This window comes from Caretta caretta, chromosome 16, assembly GCF_965140235.1.
Source record: "Caretta caretta isolate rCarCar2 chromosome 16, rCarCar1.hap1, whole genome shotgun sequence".
Classification (NCBI taxonomy): domain Eukaryota; kingdom Metazoa; phylum Chordata; order Testudines; family Cheloniidae; genus Caretta; species Caretta caretta.
In genome coordinates this window covers 15,314,174-15,333,610 of record NC_134221.1, presented here as the reverse complement: position 1 = coordinate 15,333,610, position 19,437 = coordinate 15,314,174, and the positions used below count along the sequence as shown (strand labels likewise).

The 19,437-nt window shown below is 52.6% G+C and overlaps 1 protein-coding gene across 3 annotated transcripts in view; it reads right to left on the bottom strand.

Moving 5' to 3' along the window:
* AIF1L (allograft inflammatory factor 1 like) overlaps positions 1 to 19,437 on the bottom strand; it is a 158,765-nt gene that overhangs the window by 4,603 nt on the left and 134,725 nt on the right. Inside the window, exons 2-6 of one of the 3 annotated variants that reach the window (XM_048823078.2) lie at positions 18,417 to 18,487; positions 18,254 to 18,315; positions 8,045 to 8,111; positions 2,616 to 2,657; positions 351 to 513 (exon numbers count right to left, since the gene is read on the bottom strand). In XM_048823078.2, the coding sequence (XP_048679035.1) occupies positions 351 to 513; positions 2,616 to 2,657; positions 8,045 to 8,111; positions 18,254 to 18,315; positions 18,417 to 18,447 (365 nt within the window). In that variant the 5' untranslated portion in view covers positions 18,448 to 18,487. Of the gene's footprint in view, positions 1 to 350; positions 514 to 2,615; positions 2,658 to 8,044; positions 8,112 to 15,432; positions 15,572 to 18,253; positions 18,316 to 18,416; positions 18,966 to 19,437 lie in introns of those variants that run through there. The other 2 variants (XM_048823079.2, XM_048823082.2) reach the window with 2 other exon arrangements.

Here is a 19,437-nt window from a genome sequence, read left to right as displayed (position 1 = left end):
TAGATTGAAAGCAAAGGGGGCCTGGAGCCACCACAACTTCAGCCTCCCTCCCCTCAGGCTCAGCCCTCACCCTGGCTGGACTCCGACTCCCGCCACAGTGACTCCCAACTCCTTCCATCCTTGAGATGCCGTTCTGCTCATTGCCTTCCAGAGACATTCTTCATCCTTTTCCCCATTCAGGCTTCCCAGCTTGTCTAGGACACATGTGTTCTTGCTCCATCTTTGCCCCTCGGGGACATGCAGAACAGCCCCTGCCTCCTGCTGCACCTGGCCCCCGAACCTCCAAAGCGTGGAGCGCAGATCCCAGCATCACATCCTTTGTCTGTCCCCCAAACACCACCAACACTCACAATTTAAGGACGGCGGAGCGCTTGCCAAGCATCACGTTGACGAAGTCCTGGTAAGAGATGGTTTCGCTAACCCCTCCAGTCACTTCAGAGATCATCTTCTTCAGCTCTAAGTGCGTCTTTGGAGCCCCCAGTTTCTCCATCATCCTTTTGACAGACATCAGATCTGCAAGAGGAAGAGCCAGAGAACCAATGCCAGGAATGGTGGCGGCGGGAGATAGTGCAGCACTGAACGTGACTAATAAGCCTTCGGGATACAGGACATCTACATTAACAACTCAGTCCTCCTCACCTCTTCAGTTACAAGCCAAGCATGCTCAATGGGCAGCTCCGAGATCCAAAACAAAAGATCCAGCAAAACCTAAGCTGCCATTTTTTGCTGACCATGGCCACTGTGCCTCACGTTTCCAAGGTATAAAATAAAAAAATAATGCAGGAGAGATCCCTTGCAGCCCCATGCTGCTCTTGCAAAAGTCAGGGCTGACAGTCAGCAGCAGAAAGGTACCACATAAACCAAGAATTACAGATATTTTTCCTCTGGGTGATGTCTAAGTTCGTTTAGTTACCAAACAAGTATCGGTGGCATCCATACTATTATACTTGTGTGCCTCAAACACTAGTGAATTCAGCCTCCTGTTAGAATCTACCACTCTCTCTTGCCTCGGCCCCACAACATTGCTCTGGAAGTGTACGGGGGCCATAACTGACTAGAGATTATCCTGAGGTAAAACATAAGACAGCCCCCACCATAAACCTGAGCATAGAGGTTGTGCCAAGGTGGGAGGAAGCTGCAAGTTAGACAGCTAAGGGCTGCTCTGACTTTTGCTGAGGCCAGTGGCCCTGGAGCAGCGCAGGGCTAAGGTGGTATAAAGCCACCTTTGCAGCCCCTCCCACTGGGTTTTGACTTTTGAGGTGCAGCCATCTGAGGGCACAGCATAGGATCAGACCCCTCGCTTCTAATCCTAACCCAGCTACTGACTCACTGCATGATCTGGGGCTAATCATGGCATCTGTGCCTGTTTCCCCATCCCTACCCTGTTGTGAGTAGATACGAGGGTCTCTGGATTCCAACTCTCCTGAAGTGTAGGAGGCAAGTGGCAGGGGAGGAGATTGGGGGGAGGGAGAGAGAGAAGCACCAATATTAAAGAAACCGAGCCAGACCCAAACAGGCCCCTTGGAAGTGGTGCTAAAACCCCACCCTCAGGCAGAATCTGAGGCAATTTCCTTCAGATTGTTCTCACTTGAACAATGAGCTGCAGGCTCCTTTCCTCCTCCTAACCAGCACCAGGGTTAGGAGCCAGGTCTCCTTCTTCCTCCCCGCCCACCAGGGACACTGGATCAGCTAAAGGAGGTAGAGGCCGCTGTGGCTTGCAGGGAACTAACAAGACAGACAGACACAGTGAATACCCTGTACTTTGGGTAAGTTAGCAACAGGGATGGCCCAAGGCAAAACCTGGGACCCAAATCCTGAACATTGCAAAAGTCTGGATCTGGACACCGTGGCTTGGCCTCATCTCTTTTCAGCTGCCGGGGCCTGTCCCTGGGAAAGAGCAAGATAGCACCACTACCAGATGTGAGAAAAGCCTTCCTTAAAAACCTTAAGCCGGGAGATATCAGCAGGTGAAAACAGAAAACTGGGCCCAGCTCCATAGCCTAGACCTCACCTTTCAGAGGTCTGGGGGACAGCCCCTTCTCCCCCTACAGAGAGTCTGGAGGTAGGCAAGGACAAGCGAGCTTTGGTTTTGGGTGGAAACCTAGGAGCTTTGCTTGGTTTCCACCTCAAACCAAACAAAGCCTTAACGCTGCAGGCTCATCCAAGCACAAAACCCTGGATAGGAATCCATGACTCTTCCTGATACTTACTGAGAGAGAACCATGAGGAAAGGAGCCCAGAACAGAAAGAGAAGCAAGAGGGCTGAGCAGAGATCCAGGAGAAAGAGGGGAGCTTGGGACCAAGAGCAGACACATGTCTAATGCTTGAAGCAGGCAAGGAGAGACTCAGAGAGAGAGAGAGAGAAAGAAAGACAGACAGACAGACCATGGACAGGAGGCTGTCTCTCAGAAGCTAAGTGACAGAGTAAGGTTCCACAGGACCAGGCAAGAGATTTGGGGGGAGCAGCCCGTGGTCTCTTTATCAGCACCTGGAGATAGAGTTTGTAAAAGTAGCAGCAACCCTGGCTTTATGCTTTGTAGTCCCAGTGTCTGCCCCAACAGACCACTCTCCTTCTGGCCCAGCAGCACTGATGTGTTCCTCAAGGGGTCACTCACCAATCTCGCCTTGGTTATTCAGGTCAAACTCCATGTATTTCTCTGGAAGAGACACACAGAAGGGAGTTAGCAAATCAGAGCAGCTTCAGCAGGCTCTCAGGGCAGCTCCTTCCACATCCCAGCTGAGGTAGAGGACAGCACTGAGTGGCACTGCTCCCTGACTGGGCACAGAGGCTAGATCACCAAGAGGATGCAATGAAACACACAGAGTGGTTATACCGGAATGGATCATTTGCCAGCTAGTCTTGCACCACATGACTCTTCGGAAGCTGGCAACAACCAAGCCTTTCAGAGGAAGGCAAAAAACCCCACACCCCAAAATGCCTAACAGTTGCACTATTGTGTGTGGGTAGGGGAGGAAGCAAGATGGTGAGGCCTACTGCATACAGCACTGAGCTGGGAGTCAGGAGACCTGACTTCTAGTCCTGGTTCTACAATGATCTGTTATGGGACCTCAGGAAAGTTATTTTTCTCTGTGCCTGTGTCTCCCTTGCCACCTGAGAACCATCTGCCTAGTCAGACTGTAAAGTCTTCAGGGCAGGGAATGCCTCTGACTGTGTACATATAGCACCTAGCACCATGGGGCCTTGATCTCAGCTGGGGGGGCTCCAACTGCTACTGGAATACAAAGAGTGATGTGCCTAATACCACCACGGGGTGGTCACACAGGGACACAAATGTCCAAGCTCTTGGGGTTAGTGCCCAGCCTTGAAAGCAGGCTCAACGGGCTCTAAAGCTCAATAATGACTTCCGTTGTGGTTCCTTTCCTACAGGGAAAGGAAAGAAAGAGACATGGTACAAAGCAGTGGCCAGTGGCAGACCAAGGTAACGAGATACGGATGAGGACATTGTGGTATGAAGGAGGGATTTACATTAATACAGTATTGCACAGGTAAAGGGCTGATTTTTCCCCAGTCGCTTAGGTCTGATTTCTTGATGACTTGGAAGGGGCACTGCTCCACTGGGTGGGGTAACCTGTCCATAGGATTCACAGGGAGACAAGAGATCCAGGCAGGCCTGCCCATGTCATGAATTCATCCCCTCTTCGAGGCACAGCGGCTCTTACAGGATAGTGCTCTTTCTTCAAGAAATTTTTAGCCCCACCACTTAAAGGCAGCACCATCACCAGAGAGAGATCAGCCATTAGCAACCATTACACAACGTGCACTGAATAGATTTTCAAAGAGTGCATTTGTTTTAAACTTTGAGGCATCACGTCTATTACCAGCAGAGACACGCCTTTCAGAATTCGCTGATCCATGGGAGACATCATATACGACATGAGTGAGAACTGGGCCAGGGGTTCTGCAATTGAACCTGATCTCAGGTCACATAAAGGGGCTTTGAAGATACAAAAGCCTTTTTGATGGACTAAGAACCAATTAGGCCAAATGCCAGTTCAGAGGTGCCAATTAGTGCCACAGCCCCCCATTCAGAACTGTGACAGGGTCGCCCCTGGGTGAATGCATAGGGCTCGTTAGTGCTAATGGGAGCTCCGTGCATGCAATGCACCTGGGCAACACGTACCACTCATTAGCGAACTGTGTATTTTCCACACTGGGTAGTGCAGCAGGCCTGTATCTCCTCATGTGACAGAGCCTTGCTGTATTTTACTTGGCTGATCTGGTTTCTAGAGTAGATGGATAACTGGTTTGATGTGGTAAATGATCCTGTTTCCTGAAAGATCAGTGCAAGGCAGATGTATTGGGCCACAAATTCTTTGATTTAGCCCCAAGCTGTCAGCTAACTAGCCACTGGATGGTTGAATGACAGCCTTCACTCTGGATTTAAACACTAAGGCACAATGGGCAGGGATGGTTGGAAAACCAGTGAGGGAAGAAATTGTGTCCTTTGACACACCTAAAGAATCAGGAGAATCAAGACAGTGTACAGCTTGGGATGGCTTACTGCACGGAGAGCTAGATATTTACTTTTCAGAAAAGGCATTCCACTGAAACCCACTGTTTGGCACTTGGTATAATGAACTGGCTATTGTGTATATGCACAATTTTCCTCTAGCAGCTAGAATCAGAACTCATCTTTATGTCCATGGCCCTATACTGCTAACCTCTAAAAGGAGATTCTCCTCGAGCTCAAGTGGTAGGAGTCTGGTTTGGGTCAGAAGATTCTGTTGCTCCTGGCAACTTGAAATTCCAAGTTGCTATAGTCTGCAGCATGGCAATAATTGACGCATAAGAGGGCTACAGATGCGTTACAATAACTTTCTATTATGAAAAACAGCCTATGTCTAATACCATTTGAGTTGCTACCATGTAGTTAGTTCCACAAGCATTCCCATTACGCGGTGCGCTATTCCTAGTGGGAAGAGGCTGTGTTATTGTCTCCCCATGCCAGCAAAGCCCCTGGGCAAGTGCTGGATACTGCTCATTATTAATCAGCATCATTTCAGAGTATTAGAGGGGTAGCCGTATTAGTCTGTATCCACAAAGACTTGTAAGGTAACTCCCTTCTCTTCATGTGTCAGTATATTTATGCCTGCATCTGTAATTTTCACTCCATGCATCTGAAGAAGTGGGGTTTTTACCCATGAAAGCTTATGCCCAAATAAATCTGATAGCCTTTAAGGTGCCACTGGACTCCTTGTTATTTCAGAGTATTGTTGTGCTTTACAGTACCAGGCTCAGGAGGACACTCCTGGATGGACAAAGCTACATTCTTCTGCCCCTAAGCTCTAAGCAATGCCCTGATACCACTGTGCTGGGCACTATATTAAGAAATTCCCTCTCTTCTCCACCTTATTTTTGTAACATTAAGCAAGGTCATTTATAGCGGCACAGGGAAGTCCCAGCTCCATCACAGTATTTCCTTGTTCTACAGGCAAATTGCAGTTTAATTGCTCATTGTGCCATGTCCTTGTTCTACCAGCAACAGGTAAATAGCTGCCTCTGTTTACATTGCCCTGTGGCTCAGCTCAGGGCAAGAGGCCTAACCAAGCACAGGCCAGGGCATGATGCTAGAACTGCCCCTATGGCTGAGCAGCAGAGGACCAGCTGCAGGAGGGAATTTCCACCTTGACAAATGTCTCGTCAGCAAGCCCCCTTTCAGTCGCCAACAGAAATCCTGGGCTTGTCGGGGGAATAGCTTGTGACTGGCAGGTGGGCCAGAGGTACAGAGAGCAGCAAGGGACTAGGACGGCAGCTCTTGGGACAAGAGGCAGGTTTAATTCTCTACTCGGAGCGCCCTTCTTTGTGGCTCTGAGTCACTTGGCCAGGCCCAAGCACTGGGGTCACTCCTCCCAGCATACGAATCTGAAACGTGTCCCCCACTGCATGTCTGCTGTGCGCAGTGTGTGTGTTATTTTCTCTGTTCCTCTGAGGATGTTTGACAGGCAGTGCAGAGAACAGAGGCAGCTTTATACCATGGCGCTCTGAGCCTGAGCCTACACGTTCATGTTTCTCTTTCATCCTATGCTGCCGGGATTCAATGGGGTGAAATCCTGCCCTGCTAACCCCAGCGCATTCACACAAACACCGCTTCTGCACAGGGGCTCCTGAGACACTCTGGCTCAGCTGGGCGAGGGGGACACACAATGCGCCGATTGTTGGGAGAAGCTGGAGGAGGTGTTGGCGGCAGGGAGCGGGACTCCCACAGAACAGGCCATCGAGCCATGGAGACAAATGCACGAGGCGGGGGAGGAGGAGATGCCGAGGCCTCCTGTTACAGGGAGTTCTGCGGCTGTGACCCACAGTCACAATGTTTGAAGAAAGCCCAATTCAGAGGGAAAATAATTCAGGGTTTCAGCAAAAATGGAAGGAGAGGCAGGTGATGGGAGTGGGTGGGAGGGAGGGAGAACCGGGGGAAATTGGAGACATCCAGTTCCCTCACTCTCCACTGGGCAAGGCACCAGCCAGCACCCTCCAGGGCTGAGATCAAAGTCAAAAGCAGCCAATGCCTGGAATGGAAGCAGGTTAGGCAGCTGCCCCAGGGCCCCTAAAGATGGGCCCCTATTTGCTGAGGAGCCGTGCATGCGTGAGGACAGACGACCAAGGGGAGTATGGCACAGAAGGCATGTTTTCCCAGGGCTCCCGGGGAGGGGGGGAGGGCTGGGGGGCAGGGTCTTTAAGGGTTTGTCTACACTGCAGCTGGAAGGTGTGAGTCCCAGTGCAGGGAGCCAGACTTGCACTAGCTCTGCTCGGCATGGGCAGCAGCTCGGGTTAGCCACCGGAGCTCGGATCTAGGGGATCAGGCAGTCTTGGAGCCTGGTGGCTAGCCCGAGCCGCCGGACATGCTGCTATTTTTGGTGTGCTAGTTCGAATGGAGCTAGAGTGAGAGTCTGTCTACCCCCTCTGGGAATCCCCCTCCCAGCTGCAACACAGACATCCCCTAAGGTTTGAGCATTGGCCTGCTAAACCCAGCGTTGTGAGTTCAATCCCTGAGGGGGCCATTTAGGGATCTGGGGCAAAAATTGAGGATTGGTCCTGCTTTGAGCAGGGGGTTGGACAAGATGACCTCCTGAGGTCCCTTCCAACTCTGATATTCTATGATTCTAACGGCCTGTTGAGAAACAGAGGCAGCCAAGACAGCTCAGCGTGAGACTTGCCCCACCCAAAACGGGCCCAAACCCCGCACCCAGAGAGCCCCACATGCAGATCCATGCTTTGTGCTGCCCTCCTCCCCACCGCAAAAAGAAAAGAAAAAAAACACCATTCCAGGCCTAAACCAAAACCCCAGATCTAGGAACAGGAGAGTTTTGGGTGGAAAATGAAGATGGGGCACACCTCTAAACTCCATCCATATGGACTGGACTAGGAGAAGGGGTCTGGGAGGGAATGGGTTGGGCTGGACGGCAATCTATAGCGTGCTAGGAAAGACAAGAGGGACAAGCGGTCTAAACAGGGATCCCAAGACCCTCCAATTCTGAGGAAGTTTGGAGCCCAACTTTGTAGCAGAGGCTTCTACTCACTTGTCCAATCAATCTAGGTGCTTATATGGCTGCAATGACTTTATTGGCTCAGTATCTCCTAGGATCTATCGAAATACTTTTTCTCTCCTCCCCTTCTCACCCTCTAGGGCCTTGCCTGCACTGGAAGATTCTGTACTTGTTTTCAAGCAATGGTGCAGCCATTGCTAGCATGGCAGCTGTGCTGTTGCTGGAAAACAGGAACACATGTTTGAGCGCAGAGCTGCCCTTAGAGGAGTAACTATTTTGCCACAGTTGTGTGAGAGGTGCCTGCGGAGGGACCACTTGAGGGTGTGTGTCTGTGTGTGAAGACTCATTGTGGGAAAACAAGTCACAGTGAAGGTTAGCGCTTAGTCTGAAACGTGAGGAGGCTGTTATCTCAGTTTAGTCACTTATCTCTTCTGGCAGCGACTTCTACAGTCTGGCTGGTCCTAGCTCCTGGGAAAAGGCTACCCTTGGCACACAGAGTACAGGTGAAAGGGGACAGAGAGCGGCAGCTAAGTCTCACCTTTGAACACCGCAAGTTTCTCCTCCAGATCTTCTTCATCACTGAACTTGGGGTCACAGAGAAATTCCTAATAGGGGCAGAAAAGTCCCAAAAGTTAAAAACACAAGGCAAAGCTCCTCAAAACTCCTAGGGCAAGTCTAAGATGGGATGTGTGTTTGACTAGATAAATACCCAAGAGGGGAATTAACTGCCAAAAGTCAAAAACAGATGCTGTTTACAAAGCTGAATATCATCAGTGCCAGGAGAGATCTAAAATGAGTCAGTTCCTGCCCCCACCCTTATAGCGAGAATCCTAGGGAACCAAGAGGGAATCACAGTGCCTGGAGATTTCTTAATGACAACACCTTCATTGCACCAGCAACTCCGGGACTGTTCTAGCGGCAATGCCGGGGGTTCCTTTCAGTTCTGTCCATAGGCAGACACTAACAGTATTCCTGATATAGCCATATAGAGTCTGAGGTAGCAGATGAGAGACTCCAACCCCCTCACCTCTCTCTCCTCTATGCATACACACCAATGGCTTTTGGTTCTTTAGAGCCAGCACAGTTCTCTCAGTGCTTTGAAGCTCCTGGATTCACTCAGGATGTGGTGCACACTGGATACTAAGTTAAGAGGACCTTTTACTAGCGAGACACAGCTAGTGCCTCTGATGCACTGAGGCAGGAAACAGGTTCTCCCAGGTGCTGGAGGAGTGGCATGCCTGTCAGTTCTGCTCATCCACTTGCAGATGTCTCCAGGCTCCACTGCCATCATCTCACGGCTTTATTATTAAAGTGCCTTAGCACTGCAAGGTGAAGAGCCTGGAGCTCCAGCACACAGCAGGATCTGGACAGCAAGCTCCACCGCTGTGCCCCTCCAGCGAACCTCTGCTGGCAATATACTCCCTGCAGCTGCAAACTGCAGGGTCTTCCGCTTCTTTTCCAGCTTCCCATGTCCACCCAACGTCCAGGAATTTAGTCACTTGGTCCGTGTTCAGCATTCTTCTCTGCAGCAATCATTAACAGCTGCCGTTTATTTTTTTGCTTGTATGGGGCAAGGACCCTCCAAGGGATTGAGGGGCAGTGGGCTGAGGCTGCTGCACACTCCATACATTCATGGCTACACAGTTTGTGTCTGCAACGCATGGGAGTAGCAGAAGCAGCCCCTGGCCTTAAGGTATTGGGATGCCCAGTCGTCACTAACATTACTGGAAACTTGCATGTTCTTTCCTACAACCCTGCTGGACACAGCCTTTACTGCTAACAAAATAGGAACCAGGCTGCTGGACCCCTGAGGTGGCTCAGAAAGTCTCAGCCTACAGCTCTGGGACCATCAGGTGCTGACTCAGCCATCTCTAGTCTGGAGATTTTAGGGCTTTAAGTACATTTGACACCTGTTTCAGAAGAGAGAAAACAACCAGTCAGCCACACCCAAAGCAGTGGCCAGCGTGGATGGTGGGAGGGGTGGGATGTGATGCTTCCCAGGGATACCCAGGGCTGAGAGGCACTTTGCTACCACCTATCGGAGGTCAGCTCCATGACTGCACCGGCCACAGGCAACACAAGCACTGCCCACTAGGCCTCTGCAGGCCCTGCTGTCTCTCAACCGGTTAGTGATAGGCACACTCCAACCCCTGAGCCCTCCAAGCGACTCCCAGAGCTCCCAGTCCCTGATCCACTGGACACTCCCAGTATTCGCAGATTCACTGCTTCCAAAGAAACAGTGCACCCCAGCTTTCCCGTTACCTCTCAGATCATTGCTCTGCTTCACACACAGCACTTAGATAGGTTGATAGTGAAATCAAGTAAAAGTCTATTTAACAACGTGTAGAGGTTCAAGAGATAGCAAGTAGAAATATTGGAAATAGACAGTTACATATAAAACAAAATCAGAACACGCATTTGACAACCTAGACTTACTGCACCAGTTACTGTCATGTCTTCTATCTGGAGCAAATCTCAGCCCAAGTCCTTTCAGTATTTTATAGCCAGGTTTGGCTGTGATCTTCCATTTGTGAGACAAGTCATTCTATCAGTTTGCCCCCCTCCCAAGGAAATATCCAGGGTCTACCTACCTCTGTGTCCCATTATAACCCAACAACCCATTGAGTTTACTTGTAAGCAGGGCCGCCTCCTGATGTTTATTTCTTTCTGCAAATTTCCTCTCTTGAAGGTTTTTGCAACCTCTTGATTAGCATTTGGCTCAGGATGCACACCAGCCTCCACTGTGAGACATACAACACACAGGCGACCAGACACGTTACCCCCTGCCGTAAGAATGTTCGAAGTTTGTCCCCTCCTGGTCACCTGCCTTAAGAACATAATTCTCAGCATAGAAACCTAACTCCTTCAATATTACCCATATACACTTGTCACAGTGATTATGGTAACCAAGTGGCTGCTGGCTTTCAATAGAGACTTCACATGCCACCCTTTAGTGAATTATTATGCATATATCCAGCCCAGCAGATGCCTGTAAAACTCTATGCACTCCTGTGCCCTCTGCCAGCTGGCACCAAGAGGTCCCTGGGTCACACTGGGGAAACCCCCAAATGCACTGCTGGCTCCTCCCCAGCACAGAGCTGACCAAGAACCCATCTACATGATTCAATTGCAGTCATTTTTTTAAAAAATCCTACCATACTTGCCTCCTCCCTCTCAGAGCCCATCCCATCCCTGCTCTGTACAAACAGCTCCTGGCATTCTTACTTATGGCACAGAGACAGGCCTGGATCAGCACACTAGGGCTGAATAGTAACACCTCGCTCTCACACCGTGCTTTTCATCAGTGCCTCTCCAAGCAGGTCAGTATCGTTATCCTCACCTAATGACTGGGAAACTGAGGTACATAGTGGTGAAGTCTGGATCCAAATCTGCATTCTGTTAAATAGCCCCATCTCTAATAGGGTCCCTCTCAACTCTTGCTAATTAAATTAGTTATTGCTTAATATACCTCTCGAAGGTGCTCAGATTTTATGGTGATGAGCAGAGTGTAAGAACCAACACAGAACAGAATGACGTCCCTTAGCTCTGGTCTCTCAAGCAACCTCAGAGAGATCAAGCAGCTCTGCTGTGTAAAAGCCCCTCACTAAAGATTTCAGTCATGTTACCGCTGGATCATTCTCTCACCACCAGTGAGCCACACTTTATTCAGGTTCTCCTCATGCACAAGCCTGCCTGTTCCATTTACCACCACCCCTGCTCCCAACCATGCTCTCTGCAACTTAACCTGACCTTTCTTTACAGTGACCAGATCTGAACACTGCTCTAAAGGTGGCAAAAGCACAGTATCCTTAGGCTTGTGTAACATACGCTGCCTGATACAGCCTAGTATTGCATTAGCATCTGTTACCACTACAGCACCTCCACTTGAGAATTTAAACAGCTGGTCTAAGCAACACACCCAGATCCTTCCCCTCACCCACGTAAACCAGTCTGGTTCCCTTTGAGCCACACTTGAATAGAAAAAATGATCCAGCTAAGAGTATCACTCTCCCGTTCAATACTATGTTCAGCCCTGGAACCCAGCTGAAAGTGCAAGGGGAGTTTTGGGCGGCAGAATGCCATTACTCAAGGTGGAATTCAGCCAGGTCATCAGGGTTAGCGTTCTATACGTAGAGAGAGTCTCAGGGGAGCGGTGAGGGACACAAGTGGTCATGCCCTTGGCTTCGTACCTCATCCAGAACTCCAGCAGCACACTATCCCCATACACCATCTGCCCACCCTCTGTAGAGCTCATGGGGCACGGTGGCAGACTCGCAGGCTACAGAGTGAACCTGTGTTGGGAGGGAGGGTTATTATGGGTATAAACAATCTCTGCAGAAGTGACCTGTCTAACGTCACAAGAGGAGGGAGTGGAAGAGCCAGTACAGAACCAGGGCCTGACTCCCAGTCCCACGACTTACTGCCGGAACATGCTGAGCAGAGCAGTGGGTATATTTTTCTCACAGAATGGAGGGGTGGTGAAAAAGGAGAGGCATTTAGGATGGGAGGACATCAACTCCTGCTGCCCTAGGCCAGCTATAAGTTGCCAGGGAAGGTGCCCAGATGCCAACACATAAGAGCAGGTGGCACTGACCCAGCAGGTATTCAGCTATCTTGATGTCAGCAGCCAGTTCTCTTGCTACAAGAAGTTGGGGCCGGGGAAGTGGGGGGGAATGCATTTCCTCAGCCGGGGGTGAGAGTCACAGCCCAGCAACCCTCACGGGGCCTGGTCTGGAATGTACAAAGCAACAAGGAAGACATTTCAAATGGAAACATTCCACCCTCAACACTGTATACAATTCCTGTTTGTAGCCACTGTGATAAGAACAACAGGCATTAACAATATCACAGAGGAATTCCACCCCCAGGGTCTGGCGACTTGGGCTCTGCTCTAGCGGTTAAGGTTGCTCCCAGAGCCCTCTGCTGGGGCTCCAGCTTTTAGGGGCATAGTTGCCTATCTAGCATCTTATTACTACGCAGAAGTGCACAAATGAGACACACGAGTGCACAGATTAGACGGAGCTACTCTTGGTTAGAGGTCATCTTCTTTAGGCATATGGACTTGGATGCACAAGCCCTCTCTAACTGCAATACAACTGGGGTAGTAAAAGCACAGACCCCCTCAGCCCCACCCCACTAACCCACCTGGACCTTTCAGGGTATGGAGGTATGATTGCAGCATGTGGAGAGCTACCTAGTTCAGGAACCAAGAGCAGCAAAGCCACCGCAGCATGCATGGTGCAAGCCTGCCCAGGACCCTAGGTGTGTACTCGGGTGGCTAGCTCTTGCAGAAGTCCACGCTGCTATGGCTTCACTGCTATTGGTACCGAAGCGAAATCAAACCTATGCATGCTGCAATCACACCTCCAACTGCAGTGGAGACAGGAGCCTGTCCCTCACGAAGGGTAGGCCCATCTACCTATAGCATTTATAGTGTTTGTAGAGTGCCCATCACTGGGCCTGTCGCAACAGGCCATTGAATTCTTAGGCTCTGCTGAGACTGCCCCTTGAAGCAGGGACCTCAACTGGGGCATTTTTGTCAAAGTCCCTAAAGCAGTCCCCTAAGAAAGAAACACATTGGAAAGGATAGCTTCAATGCCCTTTGGCAGTCAGGAGGCAGCAGTGGGGAATGGCTTCCTGCCAGAGGTCCTTATCCACACAGGAGTCAGGAGAGTGCTAAGTGCACCATTTCAGCTTCTGACAGCAGAGTCCAGAGGGGACCAGCTGTTAGCTTCCCAGGTGGCATCCCTGACTGTTCTCCCCAAGCCTGCTAGGGAGTGAGGATAGGTGCTCCTAACAGATCTCTATCCTGCTTAATGGAGCTTGTTTGCAGCCCTGGGGATTTTGCAGGCTGGAAAATCCCCTCAGAAAAAGTTGGAGAAAGTTTCTCCTTTTCCATATACGGTCCGGGCTGGCTCTCGAGGGCGACCCCGCCATGCCATCTGCACAGCCTGGTATGCCAGCTATGTTACAGTTGGGAGGATTTGGAGAGGTTTAAATCTCTGCAGTTGCACAGCTGATCAGATTTTTAAAAAGGCAAAAAACAACTACCCTACCTCACCCTCAGTGAAGAGAGGAAGTACAGAGGCTGGTCAAGAAGAGCAGAGCAGGGTTAACTGCCCGCAGCTGTTCCAGCCCATTAATCCCGCGGTATTTGCAGGCTGTTTGCAGCCTGTTTCATGCAGCAGTTGTGTGCACAGAAGACGCACCCCTAACACTCAGGGCAGCACACCCTAACACTCAGGCCCAGGAGAGGTGTTAAAGTGGGGAGGGAGAAGCCAGCAAGGGCATTAAGTAGCTCTCCAAGGAAATCCAAGCTCCTTGCATTTCAGACACCCAAACCCCCCTACAAGGAGACTCCTGCCGCAGAATGAGGGTGGCACAAGTCACAAGAACGTTCCCACTCAGTGCAATGGGCTGAAACTACCCCAGCTCAAAGTGTCAGGGGTTCTGGGAAGAGCAGCTTTCCAGAGTCCTGGCCCTTGACACTTCCAGGTGCGATTGGGGGAGGTTAGAGAGCAGAACGTAGCTCTTTCCTCAGCCTTCTGAGCCCCAAATCTCGCAGTTGCCCCTGGATATCAGGCAGTGCTAGAACTGACCCCAATCTCTCTAGTCTCCACATCTCCCAGCCCTGTAAGCTGCCCTGCTATCTCACTCTTAAATCACCCCCACATCAGACACTGTGTCTACCTCTCCTCTGCCAGGTGCTCTCTTATTCAGGCCTCTCACTGGTTCAAGTCCTCTCCAATCCCCTCCTCTGTGGTCTCCAGAGGTCCCAACTCTACAGGGACCAGTCAGTCCAAGAGATCCTGGCTGCTCTCATCCATACCCAGAAGAGAAACCCACCAAGTGCAATACATTGGCACACAGTGAGGGCAAGAGATTGGGATTGGGGCACCTCAGTTCTACTCCAGGTTATGCCACAGGCTTGCTCTGTGACCTTGGGCAAGTCATTTCCCCTCTGCACCTCAGTTTCTCCACCTGTAATATGGAGATGACACTCCCCATCCCCATGGGGGTTGGGAAGGTTCATCAGCCTTTTCAAGAGATGCTCAGATGGAAGGTGCTGGCCTGGATGAGCTCCAGATGTTGTCACCCTCCTCCCTGAAGCCTTCACTGGCTTTTGTCCATCTCAGAATCCATTATATGCCCCCACAGCCTTTGAGACCCTTCATGGACGTGCCCCTTCACCCCACACCCTCTTCTCTTTCTAGCCTCCAGCCCACTCGTTATGGGCCTCCTGACAGGTGGAACAGCAGGAAGTCTGGTAAAGTGCCAAAGCCACCCAGAATTAACCCAGCCAGCTTCCTATCGCCAGCACTTACCATCCCAACTCCCCTTCCTCCATGAAGCACCTCCCCTGAGAGATTAAGGCACTTACTGTCGATGGCATGGGCACGGAAGACAGGAGAGAGGTGGGGGGGGGGGGAAAGATGGACCCGTCTTGTATCCTAGTCTCTGGGACAGGAGAAGGTTTCCCCCTCCAGCCCAGGGGCCTCCTCTGTACTGCACCAGGGAAAGGGACCTCATCCAGCCCTGGTACCAAGGGCATTTACCCTAACGGTCCCTTGAACCCTCTAATCCTTGATTTGCTGTTCCTCCCTCCAGCCCCCTGCCAAGGTCTGCAGGACGTCCGGAGGCCCCACCACCGAGCTCACCCACTGGCTACACAGAGCATGGAGAAAAGACCCAAGTCAGCATTCACAAGAGGCAGAAACTGTGCACTCCTGGGAGAGGAAATCAGAACAGCTCGGTATAGGCTGGGGTGAAAGTTGAAAGCCCTTCCCAAGAACAATAGCTCCTATTCTTCCCAGGGCGCGCTCTTGCAGGGACCGTTATGGCAGCTGGCCACAAAGCATCCACTGGCACACAACAGTCCCTGGCAGAGGCCCAGCCCTTATCCACACACACGATTTCAGTCCTCACCTTGTAGTGAGGAAGGGGAAGAGCCCGCTAGCTCGGGGGTTGCTGTCAAGAGACAGCCCCTGTGTAGATCCAGCTTTGCTGTCCTGCAGTCTCCTGCCCTAACCTCCTGCAGCGGAAGTGCTCCTCCAAGGGCCACTGGCTGTGGAGAAAACAGGCCTAAGTTTCAGGGTAGAGTGCAATGGGGCCTCTCTCAAAGTGCCCGCCTGGCACCAGCCAGGTGCCCAGCACAGGTTAGATCAGGCCAGAAGAGTGTGCAGGGAGCCCACTGAAGGAGAGGAAAAGGCACCCACCTCCACCCCATTCCTCCCACTGAATGTACCTCTGATCTCTCAGCTGTCGGAGACCGGCCCCCTGAAGGCATTCCTCTGCCTCAGCACCACCTGCTCAGGGACCACAGGGCCCGAGGGGACACAACGCTAGACTCACGGCCAGTGGCTGTGGACATAATACAGATTCCCTATTCCTCACCTTGCCGTCCTGTCCCAGCCACCCATTCCTGCCCCACACCAGACCAATCTCCACCCCAGGCTCAGGCCAACTCCATTCCTTCCTGGCTGCCACACCCCTGCCCTCTTCTCAGGCCAGCCACACTCCCTGAACAGCACCACTGTGGTTTATGGGGAAGCATTACTGCATACCTCAGGGTTTGCTGCTGCCCCTGTTGAAGCCACAGCAGCACTGAGGTCTGTGGGGAAGAGGGCCGTTTACACTTGTTTTATCTTCACGGGCCCCTCTGCTCCGGTCCTGGTTCAGTCTGGTTGGATTATTCAAACATAACCTCAGATCTGAGCTATGCAACTAGGACAGGAGTGGGAAGCTGCTGGGAAGGGACCAGGATTTAATCCACCAACCCAAGAGCGAGGACAGGCCTGGCTGCTCATTCCCACCATCCTGCCAAATGGTCCCATGATGTATGAACCTTGCCCAGCCTGCAGAGCACACCCAGGGCTCTGTGAGGCTCAAAGGGGCAGCTCTGTTTTGTTGGGCCCTCTGCCAGCGAACACCCATACGGCTCTATCCAGCTACCTCTCCGCTTTGGACACCTCCCCATCCCACCCTATGGCAGGCTGGGGAGACACCCTCCTTCACCTGTCCACAAGTTTCCATAGTCTCTGAAGATCCCTACGTGCGCTGGGAAATGGAACTGAAGCACTCAGAAGGACAGCTGGGCACCTCACTCACTACCATGGCCCCCTAATACCAGAGTCACAGAGCCAGCCCGTGGGGATGGGGCTCTCCTTGCTGGGGCAGGACTGGGTCCCTCGAGCCATGAGAGTAGGTCAGCAGGTCTATTCCCATTTGGGGCTGGGGGAAGCAAGCCAGACACCAGACACGAGGCAGTTACACGAAGAACCCAGTGTGAATTAAGACTAACTAGGGCCTGGCCCCACAGACACTTTGGTCTTTCCACATACCCCACCTCAAACAGTGCCCCTTCATAGACCCCTCCTGCCAGCCAACACTCCAACTCGGATCTCCATCCAGCCCCCCTCATATGGATTCTTCCCCCGCAGCCTCCTTCCCCTGCAAACACCTTCGTCTTCCCCTCCCAGCTCTCTACACAGACCCTTAGTTCACGCCGACTTCTCGTCGCTTTTGGGCTTCGAGCTGAAGGATTCAGCTTTAACTGGCTCCTAACCATTTCAATCTGCTCCACAAGGGAGACGAAACAGGGCACAAGCCAAGGGATCAGCTGCCATTTACACTGGGAGACACCCAGGCTTTGTCTGCAGACAGCTCTCCCCACCGGGCACAGGCGGTGGTCTCACTTGCAGCCCAGTTTAGGAGCTGGAGGGCTTTAGTGACACGCTTGGAAAGGTGTTTTGTTTTGTTTTTTGGGGTTTTTCTTTTTGGGGGGGGAGGAGAACTGAGCTAGATCTAGGACCTTCACTACACAACGCCACTGACCATGGTCACTCCTGCTAACAAAAGGTGTCTTAAGAAACGGTGCATGTTTGATTGTTGTGTCAAGCTGAGAATCTGATGGGGGAGGGGGAAAGGGGGATTTCAAAACTTTTCAGTGAAGAAACACAAATCATTCATCCTTACCCCTAACACGCTGGCCCCCACCTAGCACGGCTCACTGGATGAGCTCAAGGCTGGAGGGAGGCACATTAGAATTGCTTTAGAAGGAGGCTCTTCAGCAGATTTTACTAGCGAGCGGGGTAACTGAGGTAGGGGAGTGTGTCCCTGTGGGTAGAGTCCTGAACTGAAGTTCAGGCTTTCCCATCCCAACTTTGGCAAGTGACATCATTGGTCCGTGCCTCAGTTTCCCCAGAGGTCAGCTGTGGCTAGCTAGGCCCTGCCTGGCAGGGGGTGGCGCAAGCACCTAGACACACCTATGCCCCCAAAACACACCCACGCCAGAAGCCAAGATTTGGCCCCTTTCTCCAGTTCACACGTGGGAGACCTGGGCTGGACGCAGGTTGAGCCGCGTGCGACGTGTGTCAGAAATCGCAGGGCAGCAGGAACTTCTGGCTCCCGCCAGCCACGTGGAGCTGCGGGGCGGCCTGTCCCGGCCACAGCTGGGGGGAGCCGGAGCAGAGGCGGCTGGGACCGCAACCCCCCGGCCCCCTTCCTAGCAGCCGCAGGTAGGAGCCAACGGCTCAGACCCTGGCAAACCAGCACCCACAGGGGAGGACCCCCCCCCCCCAGAGCAGCTCGCCTTCCCAAAGCCCCTTCGCAATCCAGCTCCCCAGCCCGAGGGGCGCCGGATGGACGCTCTGGCCAGGTCCCCCCCCGCCCCGTGCACCCAGCTTCTCCAGCGCGCCCGGCTCCGTCCTGGCCGGCGCCCCCCGCCCCACGCCGGCTCGCCTCCTACCTTGTTGATCTCCTCCAGCCGCCCCTCCTGCTGCGCTCTCCGCTGCCCGTAGGCTTTGCCTCCTGCGCCGGGAAGAGAGGGGCATTAGCGGGGTGGGGCGGGGGCCGGGCAGCGCAGCGCAGCGGGCAGCGCAGGGGGCTGCGCGGGCTCGGGGCGCGCTTACCTTGGAAGCGGCTGTTGAGGGTCACGGCCATGCTGAGCTGCCCCGCGCCCTCCCGCCGGCCGGGCTGGCTGCACTGCGGAGCGGGACGAGCTGCGAGCCGGGAGCGGAAGGGCAGCCCAGCCCCTCTTGAGCGCAGCCATTCACCAAGCGGGGCCCTGGTGACTCAGCGGCCCCTCTGCTGGAAGAGGCAAAAGCATGCACCGGCCAGGCACTGCCCGCTGCCGGAGCCAGGCAGGGGTTAACCCTTCCCTTGCCTCCCTCCCCCGCCCCTCCTCCTGGAGTCGGTTCTGCAGAGCTCCCACAGCGGGCACTTGGAAGGGGCCAGGGCTCCAGAGAGCGTTTCTAGCCAGCCCAAGGCTCGGGCCCTGCCAGCCGCCGGCTTTTCAGGAACCGCTGCAGACGGCTGGTTGGGCCTGGACTGAAGCAGCAAACTGACAAGGTCTCGCAAACCGCTTTGCTGCAGGGCCTAATAACGCTGGCCTCCCCATCAGCCCAGCGAAAACTGAGGTTATGCACCAGCCAGCGCCTCACCTAGGCCCCTCCATAAGCTTTGGAAGACACCAGGATCATAGAATATCAGGGTTGGAAGGGACCTCAGGTGGTCATTTAGTCCAACCCCCTGCTCAAAGCAGGACCAATCCCCAACTAAATCATCCCAGCCAGGGCTTTGTCAAGCCTGACCTTAAAAACTTCTAAGGAAGGAGATTCTAGCACCTCCCTAGGTAACGCATTCCAGTGTTTCACCACTCTCCTAGTGAAAACGTTTTTCCTAATATCCAATCTAAACCTCCCCCACTGCAACTTGAGACCATTACTCCTTGTCCTGTCATCCGCTACCACTGAGAATAGTCTAGATCCATCCTCTTTGGAACCCCCTTTCAGGTAGTTGAAAGCAACTATTAAATCCCCCCACATTCTTCTCTTCCGCAGATTAAACAATCCCAGTTCCCTCAGCCTCTCCTCATAAGTCATGTGTTCCAGACCCCTAATCATTTTTGTTGCCCTCCGCTGGACTCTTTCC